This window comes from Salvia splendens, chromosome 16, assembly GCF_004379255.2.
Source record: "Salvia splendens isolate huo1 chromosome 16, SspV2, whole genome shotgun sequence".
NCBI lineage: Eukaryota > Viridiplantae > Streptophyta > Magnoliopsida > Lamiales > Lamiaceae > Salvia > Salvia splendens.
Genome location: NC_056047.1, coordinates 1098570 through 1108952, shown reverse-complemented (window position 1 = coordinate 1108952; position 10383 = coordinate 1098570). Strand labels below are relative to the sequence as shown.

Below are 10383 nucleotides of genomic sequence, written 5' to 3'. Positions count from 1 at the left end.
ATGATATATCATGCCTCTCATTTTTTGAGATCATTGCACACTAATCTTCACTTTACCTCAAGATTAGCATTAATCTTATGGATTTACATATAAGTATAAGTAAAACCAATGAGAGACTAACATGTAATTATAAGAAGTGACCTTGTTTTTCCATTATGGGGCATGTATTTTAGGCATTGAGATTTTAAATTTGATACTAGGTTAGGTTGAGTTGATCTCTTGCCCAAAAGAATTCAAGATTAAATATATACATATATTTTGGAATTTGCACCAATAGAAAAGCAGCTTCATCCCACTAATCTAATCTATAATTGTTAGTGCTAAAGTTCACATTTCATTGGCTTCTAGCTAGGATCTGCTTCTTCAAGACTTTCTTTTTCTTCACCAAAATCTCTACAACCCCCACCTCTTAAGAGTAATTCTTGCACAATGAAGGTGAGAGATTGATCAATTTAAGTATTTCTTTTTTTTTTCAAAAGTATTCATTTCTTATGTTTCAATATGTGTTGTTTTTGTGCAGTTCTTCAACTGGATGCAGAGCAAGTTCAATGGAGATAAGAGACCTAATTCTGTTACAAGTAAGTGTTTTTTTAACTCTTTCAAGATCCAATTTTAATCAAATGTGTGACATATCATATTGCAAAAGTAGACAATTCACTCTTTCAAGATCCAATTTTTATTCAAGTGTGAGACATATCATATTCAAAACTAGATATTTACTATCAAAATAAGAGACAACATTACATAAAGACAGCAGGTTGGGCTAATCAACTAATGTCTGAAAATGAGTTCTTGACAAATAAATCGAACCTAACACCAATCATCTTTGCAGATCACAAAATGAAAGAGCCACCAAAGGAAGAGTTCAGCGACTGGCCCCACGGCCTACTCACCATCGGGACTTTTGGAAACACAGCCCCAACAGACAGCAAGGAAGAAATCCAAGCAGCAGAGGAGCAATGCTCATCTCCTGATCTTTCAGAATTCACAGTTGAGGAAGTAGGGAAGCTGCAAAAGGAGCTAAAGAAGCTCCTAACGCGAAAGCCAGCTGCTGAGGAGCAGCCGGCTGATCTTCCATTGGACAGATTCCTCAACTGCCCTTCCAGTTTGGAAGTGGACAGGACTAATTCAAACAGGTTCAGCACGTACTCAGACGACAAAGATGAGGAGGAGATTGATCGGACGATCAGGATCATCCTAGGAAGATGCAAAGATGTGTGTGATAAGAAGAAGAAGAAGAAGAAGAATAAGACAATTGGGAAGAAGTCCTTAGCCTTCCTTGTCAAGAAAGTATTTGCTTGCAGAAGTGGCTTTGTCCCGGCTCCTAGCATTCGAGACACTCTTCAAGAATCAAGAATGGAAAAGGTATGTGCCTTAGAAACATGTGTTTGACATGATTATGATTTTGTATCAAAGTTAAGTTGCCATTTTTGGACATACATTTAAGTTGTTTTTTTTGGGATTTAGCTTATGAGGATAATGCTGACCAAGAAAATGAACTCTCAAAAACCTTCAAGAATGGCATCAAAGAGATGCATAGAGGATTACAGGGCTAAATCTGAGGCAGACGAAGATCAAGAATCGCGCTATGAAGGTGGAGAGGTATCATCTAAATGGGACAAGACTGATTCTGATTGTGAGTTCTGTTTTTTGAAGTTTGATCATATTTTTATGTGTAGGAAAAATGAATTTATGTATATATGTATGAAGACTAATAGTTATAGTGTTTTTATGTACAGTTATTGTGCTAGAGATTTAAATAATGCACAAGTTCATCAAGACTTGAAGAAAATAAGGAGACTTTGAGGTGATAAATATGGATCATGGGAGATTTATGAGCAATAAAAATATTTATTTTACAAGTGAACATGTATTTGTTCTTCTTGTTGATGGGAAGGAAACTTTCCTTCTCTTTTTTCATGTGAGCATTCATCGATTTGGATGAATTCATCACATGTTGTGTAATATTCTCACCAGTTTTTCTATAGTAATATACTATAGTTTAGATTCAACCCTCAATTTTGTACATCATACTTCGTTTCATAAGTAATACTTACTACTATATCATTTGTATGTGTGCACGTGAATTCTCCGCTTCTTCTTTAACACGTGCCCGATGAAATATAATACGAGACTGAAAAACGAGACATCAATTTTGTGTATCATACTTCGTTTCATAAGTAATACTTACTACTATATCATTTGTATGTGTGCACGTGAATTCTCTGCTTATTCTTTAACACGTAGAATGTGCCCGATGAAATATAATACGAGACTGAAAAACGAGACAAGTAGGTAAGATAATGTATACATTTTTCTAAAGCCCTTTAAACACATCAAGTTCTTCCGATTTCCAATTGTGTTTTTGTTTTTGTTTTTGTTTTACATATTGAGATGACTTCTTCTCTTAAACTGCAAAAAGAGCCCTTAAGGTTTAGTACATTTACATAACTCACTACACCTTGTGACTATCTTCAATATTCATCCCTAAAGATGACTAGATTTTTATTATCCAAATAACACCATAGAAAAGTTAAGCACAAGGAAAACAATAAAATAAGAAGTACGGTAAATAAAAGGACCAAATATTTCTAAAGCTTGACATTAATGGGGTGAAAATACACTTATATAAAACATAAGTCTCTATTTAGACAATATAATAAAAAACGAAGAAAAAGAATCCTACACAAAATCGATAATGGATTTTCCCCAAAATAGTCAGATTAGGCCTTAGGGCCTTCCCCATTTCCGATCTTCAACAAATAGCCAACATTACACCGCCCCACTTTCAAATCTTCCCCCTCTTTTTTGTCAAATTTCTTGAATTAGGCTTCAGCGCAGCTGTCAAATTTCGGATTTTCACTCAATTGAGGTTGGTGAAGAGAGTAATTCGAGTGGCCAATGCGATTTATGTCGTCGGAATTCTTGGTTTTTTTCGGTGGTTTCTTTTGTGAATACCGAAAAGACTCGAGCTTTCATCAATGTCGTGGGCTGGCCCTGAAGATGTCTATCTCTCGACTTCCCTAGCTAGCTATCTTGACAGTGAGTTTTCTTTTTTTGCTTTTGTTTTTCAGAAAAATAATTTAATTGGGAATTTGATGGTTTGAATGTAGTGTGATTTATGGGTTTATTGTGTTTCAATTCGAGTGAAACTGTGTGACTGTTGGAATCTGAATTTGGATTTATTTTTGTATTGGTTGAGCTGTTGAATTTGCTGTTTTGTAATGGAATAGTTGAGGAGATTCTTTGTAGCATTATTCTATGAAATTTGAGTTGTAAAATAGTGTGTGAAATCTTGGCAGATATATGAGATTGATTTGCATCAATGTAGTTTATCTCTGACTTAAAGGTTGTAGATTGTGTATGTAAATATAGTGACATATTATTTTCCAGAGTTTAAGAGGTGATTGGCCGGGAAGAATTGTTACGAATAAATGCTGTTAACGAACGGTTTCTTGGGTAATTTGGCCCGTGTGTGTTGCACGTAGATAGCATTTAGCGAACTTGATTGGTGCACGAGAACTTGAAATATGCAATGCCACAAGGCGAAAGATAGTAGTGCTAGTTCTTTCGAATGTATAGAGAAGGCAGTTTGATATCGTTCTCTAACAATTTAGACCGGTTAAGGACAAGACACACTCTGAGTCTGCGTTTCTATCCCAAAAATTCTATGTTTTTATGCCTATCTGCAATTACAAATTTACAATGTTTGATTTAATATTTTCTAAGACTCTGAATATAATGAGATTGAAAAGGCAAGTCTGTGATTTTGTGATTTTGCTCTGTCATAGGTTCGAAAATTGTGAGTCTGTGACGGGTTTTTTATTGCTAAAAACAACTAACAAGCTGCGCCTTTCTAATCTTTTCACGTACCAAATTGTAAAAATCATAGATCAGTTTGTATATGCCATATTTTACATTCATTTCATTTTCATAACAGTCCTTGTGATATAGTCCGATGATTCATGATTTGTTATCTATTTCTAGTTTGAATACGGAAATCCTTAGCTATATTATCCGTCTAATGTAGAATACATTGTATTTGTATAACGTCACGCTTGTTTAGATTAGTCTTACCTTTTGACTTGAATTTTTTCTTTCCACAGAGAAACTTCTTGTATTACTTCGAGATGTCCAGAAGGGATCCTTCGCTCCGTTGACCAGTTTGGTACGGCTGTGAATTCACCATAGAATCTGCCCGCAACATCTCTAACAACTCTTGATATCTTATTTGTAGCTAATGCTGTCCTAGAGGGCGCGTGTGAGCATGTGATTGTAGGCCAGCTTTATTGCGATATCCCCCTGGGTCTGTACATAATCCGTGGAGAAAGTGTCGTCTTGATTGGTGAGCTGGTACGTGCATTTAAACTCTGCAGTAATCGCTTTCTCCATTTCCCACTTCCCTTTGTATTTTGTCTTACGCGATCATGGTTGGTTAGGAATTGAACAAGGATGAGCTTCCATCTCACATGACCCGCGTTTCATCAGCTGAGATAAAGAGGGTAAAGCTTCAGTCTTGATATCTACTGACGTCTCGTTTAGTTAACATCCCTCTTTGTGCAGGCGCAGAAGGCAGAAAGGGAGGCTTCGGAGCTCAAGGGTATGATGATAAAGAGGATGGACTTTCTTGATATGGATTGATTTTTTCGGCAATCCAGTTCATCGTTGTGCTCCAATGTCGGGCTCTGCAAATATTGTCGCAGATGCTGGCCTTTTGGAAGTATAACCGCGCTGGAGAGTCGTGCCTCTGCTCTCGTGGTACTTGCGAATATAGCGCGATATATAAAAGCCCGGCTTCTTCTGCAGCGCGATAAAAAAAGCCCACAATCTGCGGATAAATGTATAGACGTGAAATTATTATTGTTCATTTATTGATGATTATCTTTTAATTTGAGCTTTATTATTATTATTAAATTAGATAATAGTTCAAGGAAAGTATAATATTTTACATTTAATTTAATTTACAGTATTGTCTTTCAATCAAAAGTAAGTTTACTTTTCAGTATGAACAGGAACTATCGGATAGCTTAAACATTTGAAAAAACAAATTCTATAATCACTTAACATTTTGTAGCTAACAATTAACAGTTAAATTTTAGGAAATTATATCCAAGTATGAAATAACATTAATTAAACCTATTATAAATGATACTCCCCCGTCCCCTAATAACATTAATTAGTATGAAAGACAGTTGATTATAGAATGTGGGATCACATAGCTAATGACAATATGCTATTTATCCAATTAGCAAACCATCGAACAGATTAATAATTATATGTCGTGACCATTATTAAATTTAATTATTTATTTAAATTATTAATCTTATCCAAATAACACAAAATACTACTAGAATCCCAAAAAAAGGAAATTTATGATCTGTAAAATCAGGGAGAGAGAAAAAGCTAAAAATACTACTAGAATCTAAAAAAAAGGAAATTAATTATCGAAAAAATCTAGAACACCTGATATCGGATTTCTACGTAGAATAAAACCCACACACAAACTCTTTATATATTCATAACACCATCAAACCTAATCCATTGCAAACGAGAGTATACAAAGCAAACACGAGAGAGAAAGAAAGAAAGAAAAACCGAGAGAGAAGATGGGTGATCACTTGGAAATCCGGATCGAGCAGGGATTCCAGCTCAATCCGACCCCGGAGAAGCTGATCAAAGGCTACCTGATTCCGTGGGTAACGGGGCAGAATCCGATATGGAACGGTGTCGTTGAGAAGGCGATCTACGGTGACAGCTTCCCGTGGGAGATTTTCAGCGATATCGAGTCGCTTTACCACTCGAAGATGGAGGAGAAGGGCGCCATCAAGTACACCATCTTCGCCTTCACTACGCTGGTAAGGGCTCGAAATTCCAAGAGGGTTTCAAGAAAGGCCGGGAAGGGCACGTGGGATGGCCAGACTGGCCCCATGAAGATTGAAGACTCCAACACCGGTTTTATCATCGGCCAATCCAAGATGCTCACGTTCGGGAACTCAGGCAAGGCGGACGTCGGCCATTGGATTATGCATGAATATTCTCTTAGTAAGGAGTTGGTTAAGAAGAGCGGCCGAGCAAACGCCGCCGATCTTGTCGTATGTAAGATCACTAAAACTGTCAAGAAGGACAAATCCGATCACAACACAAATCAGGTATTTTCTTGGAACTTTTTACGCATCCTAAATAAAATTTGGAAAGCATAATCCTAACCTTTTAGGGTTTACGAATTTGTGCAAATTGTTACTCAACTTTTTTTCCCGCATTTTCCTTAGGGATTTTTTAACGGAGATTATCAAGTCCAATGTGCGCAACCAGAATCGTACGACGATGGTTCAAATTATGAAAGATTCGCACCGGCCACAAGTGAGGTATTTTTTAAAAATTATGTTAAGAGTTTACAAATTTATGCAAATTGTTATGTAACTTATTTTTTCATGCGTCCACCCTAGGGATTTTCATCGGAATATATAGGCAAATTTAATAAATTTAAATTTTTTTGGAACAATTTTACATATCCAAATTTTAGGTATGTAGCGGGAAATAAAATTTAGAAAACATAATCCTTACCCATATTTTTTTGTGAAGTCACCCGCGGGGATCGGTCACCGTGACCGTTATGATGCTCCTGCTGCGCAACCAGAGCCGAATGTTGACGGTTCGAATCATATGAGACTTGCGCCGGACACAACTGAGGTAATTATATTTTTTCGTTTAGAGTTTACAAATTTAGCTTTATTTTTTAGTAATTTCTTGGAACTTTTTACGTATCCGAAATAAAATTTAGAAAGCATAATTCTAACTTAATTTTTTTGTGAAGTCACCGGCGGCGATTGGTTACAATGACCGTAATGATGCAATGGCTGCGCAACCAGAGTCGAATGGCGAGAGTTGCAATCTTGTGAGATTCGCGCCGGAAACAAATGAGGTATTTCTTTTTTTCTAATCCTTTTTGGGTTTACAAATTTGTGCAAATTGTTACTCAACTTTTTTTTTCCGCGTTTCCCTTAGAGATTTTTTAACGGTGATTATCAAGTCCAATGTGCGCAACCAGAATCGTACGGCGATGGTTCAAATTATGAAAGATTTGCGCCGGCCACAAGTGAGGTACTTATTTTTTTAAAAATTATGTTAAGAGTTTACAAATTTATGCAAATTGTTATGTAACTTTTTTTTCATGCGTCCACCCTAGGGATTTTCATCGGAATATATAGGCAACAACGGCGATTATCAAGTCCAGGCTGCGCAACCAGAATCGTATGACGATGGTTCAAATTATGCAAGATTTGCGCCAGACGGAAATGAGGTACTTATTTTTGTAACTACATTCTTTTATTAGAGTTTACAAATTTATGCAAATTTTTATGTAACTTTTTTTTTCATGTGTCCACCATAGGGATTTTCATCGGAATACATAGGCAACAACGACGATTATCAATTCCAGGCTGCGCAATCACAATCGTATGACGATGGTTCAAACTATGCAAGATTTGTGCCGGACATATATGAGGTACTTATTTTTTTTAATTACATTCTCTTAGAGTTTACAAATATATGCAAATTGTTTTGTAACTTTTTTTCATGCGTCCACCCTAGGAATTTTCGTCGGAATATATAGGCAACAACGGCGATCAAGTCCATGCCGTGCAACCAGAATCGTATGACGATGGTTCATATTATGCGAGATTTACACCGGACACAAACGAGGTACTTCTTTTTTTAAATTACATTCTTTTAGAATTTACAAATTTATGCAAATTGTTTTGTAACTTTTTTTCATAATATTCTCCCTCTAAATTTGAATTTTTTTGGAACAATTTTACGTATCCAAATTTTATGTAAATTGATATCTAACTATTTTTTTTCTGCGTCCGCCCTTGTAGTTTTTGTTACCAGCAAATGAAGTTCCATTTGCAAATCCCGGTTTTGATCCGTTTGCGCAACCCAATATTGTTCCGACTGTGCAACAATCCGATGAGAGACATGCGCCGCTGCAACCGTCGGAGGACGCAACTGTATCAATGAAGAGGGCGGCGGAGGTCGAAGATTCAGATATGAAAAGACAGAAATGCGACGGCAAAGAATACTCAGATGCTAATCCTGACTGGATGACGGAATTTGAAGATTTGTTCCCTTCAGATTTTCACCAACTAATGGAGGCAGAGACGATGGTACCTAATCACTTTATTTGAATTACCTAAAAATATAGTTTCGAAATATATTTAGGTAACAAAGTCCATATTGATATTTTGTTTTGTATTTTTTTTTTGCAGCCAAATCCTGAAGGTTCCGGTGATGGATGGGTTCCGCAACCGATGATCACACATGGGGCGAATGCATTTGATGTCTCGGTTCCGACCGAAGAACAACAAAGAATTTAATTTAAGTTTAATTAAGTATTCGCATTGAAAAAGAATTATGTAATACGTTTAAGTGTATATTTTGTGACGATGAAGAGCATCGGCTTTGAGTCACCAAGGGGGGAAATGGGGAACCATTATCGATCCTCTTTAAATATACATATACTTTTTCTACTTGTATTGTTATAAAAAAAATTATTCTGTATAAATATAGTGGTTGGAATGTTGTGTAGTAATTACAATGTCCCAACCTATTTCGCAATTTTGGGTAACTCTGTATATTTTAAATTAACGAATTATTGCTCGTGTCTCATGTCAATTTAATATATGTAGTCCATGTTTTAAGTTATTCCATAAGTACTTCTTTATAAATGTTAGATGAATTGACTTGCTGAAAGCTTTATATATCACGCATGAAACTGCGATTCAAACGTGTTCGATCAATTGTTATTTTGAAACAAAAACAAAGTTGACTAACCATTAAATTATTAAATAATACTCCATACAGTATATCCTAATTAACTAAACAAGGAAACGCCGATAAAAATTAACTACTACTCAAGTACGTACTAATATCCAGAATCTTATCCAAATAACAAAATAATACTAATTGAATTTTATATATTTTTTTGGTTTTCGATTTTATCCAAATTTAACATAAATTGCTTTCTAGTATATCCTAATTGCTTTCGTTCTGATCTTGCTCCAATCTTGATTTCTAACAGTTTTGTACGTTGCATTCTATTTTTAAATGGATGTTTCATGTTTGTATAATAATATCTCTGTCGTGCTTTTGCACTATTTTCACACTATTTTGCACTATTTTCGCACTATTTTTTATTCTTATATAATATCGTTCTATTTTTGCACTAATTTGGCACCAATTTACTCTTTCATTTTATCATTTTTTTTGTTATTTTAATCTTTTTATTTTATTTTTCTCTTGGATTCCTTCTGTCTTCCCCCATTTCCCCCCTCATCTCTGGCTATTTTCCATTTTTCTTAACTTCATTTATTTCAAAATATAAATATTCTACGTATTCATAAAATTAAAAATCACATCAATAACTTTAATTTGATATACATTATTTTAAAAATAAATTAGTAATAAAAGGTTATAAATATTGAAAACATGTTATAGACAGTTTTATATAAAATGGCGCATTTAATGGGGGATGAGGACTCGTACGTTGCTTTGGATGTTGCAGTATTTGGTTAGTTGTGCTATGTGTGAATGTAAAATGTGATTAGCTAGGAAGGATTTAATTATAATGTTAGCTCATATTTCTCATTTGGCTGACTGATTCAGTTTTTTCTTGAAAACGAGTATATATTATAATAATTACATGAAAATGATATTTTAATTGCATGAACACAAAAATGTAGATTAATATTATGAACTTGAACGAGATAACATTCTCAAACCCAAAACTCTCTAGCGAGAAAAAGCTAGGAGTGAAAATCATAGCATAAGTAAAGTAATGCTCTCCAGCTACATCCTTACACATATCGACTGGTTGAATAGTTCTTGTATTGTTGGAATAGTTCTTCTCATGCAGCAACATCAAAATGTCTCCATTTTTGAAAGCTTTGATGGGATGAGAAAATGGCAATTTAATCGGATCAAAATAAATTGTACTAAACCTATATTCTATAGTCCAAGATTCTTCGAATTGGTACTTCTTCATTAGCCAGATGACAATTTCACTGCCCACCGATATGCAATAGCTAAAACAAAGACAGTCCCTTAAAACAGACAACTCCCTAACTCCAACCATCATAGGAGGAGGGGAGTATATTATTTAATTTTTTTTGATTGAATTTGGCTTGAAATGAGCTATATATTGGCTTTAATTTGAGCATAATATTTTATTCATAGTAATTGTTCTAAAGATAGTAATTGTTCCACCTCCACTATTTATTTATTTATTTATTTTTGTCTAAATCCTAAGTAATTACTCCTTCGGTCCCAATTTATGTGGAGGATTTTTGTTCTAATATAAGATTTTATTTAGTATTATTTTATAAG

At 34.9% G+C, this 10383-nt stretch overlaps 2 protein-coding genes and 1 pseudogene across 4 annotated transcripts; all 3 read left to right on the top strand.

The window, feature by feature from the left end:
* Nucleotides 1-309: 309 nt before the first annotated feature.
* LOC121771238 (protein DEEPER ROOTING 1-like) lies at nt 310-2007 on the top strand. 2 transcript variants are annotated; one of them, XM_042168017.1, is made up of 5 exons: nt 310-435; nt 521-578; nt 833-1365; nt 1468-1602; nt 1740-2007. In XM_042168017.1, exons 1-5 carry the CDS (start codon nt 430-432, stop codon nt 1749-1751), a joined length of 744 nt encoding a protein of 247 aa, XP_042023951.1. In that variant the 5' UTR covers nt 310-429; the 3' UTR covers nt 1752-2007. The 2 variants fall into 2 exon arrangements, with proteins under 2 accessions (XP_042023951.1, XP_042023950.1); XM_042168016.1 differs by having other exon boundaries at nt 1468-1636.
* Nucleotides 2008-2680: 673 nt separating this feature from the next.
* On the top strand, nt 2681-4889 carry LOC121770086 (annotated as a pseudogene).
* Nucleotides 4890-5566: 677 nt separating this feature from the next.
* On the top strand, nt 5567-8528 carry LOC121771176. 2 transcript variants are annotated; one of them, XM_042167959.1, is made up of 10 exons: nt 5567-6149; nt 6270-6365; nt 6583-6690; nt 6815-6922; nt 7006-7101; nt 7187-7300; nt 7391-7504; nt 7591-7701; nt 7878-8165; nt 8268-8528. In XM_042167959.1, exons 1-10 carry the CDS (start codon nt 5607-5609, stop codon nt 8373-8375), a joined length of 1686 nt encoding a protein of 561 aa, XP_042023893.1. In that variant the 5' UTR covers nt 5567-5606; the 3' UTR covers nt 8376-8528. The 2 variants fall into 2 exon arrangements, with proteins under 2 accessions (XP_042023893.1, XP_042023894.1); XM_042167960.1 differs by lacking the exons at nt 6583-6690; nt 6815-6922; nt 7006-7101.
* Nucleotides 8529-10383: the final 1855 nt, after the last annotated feature.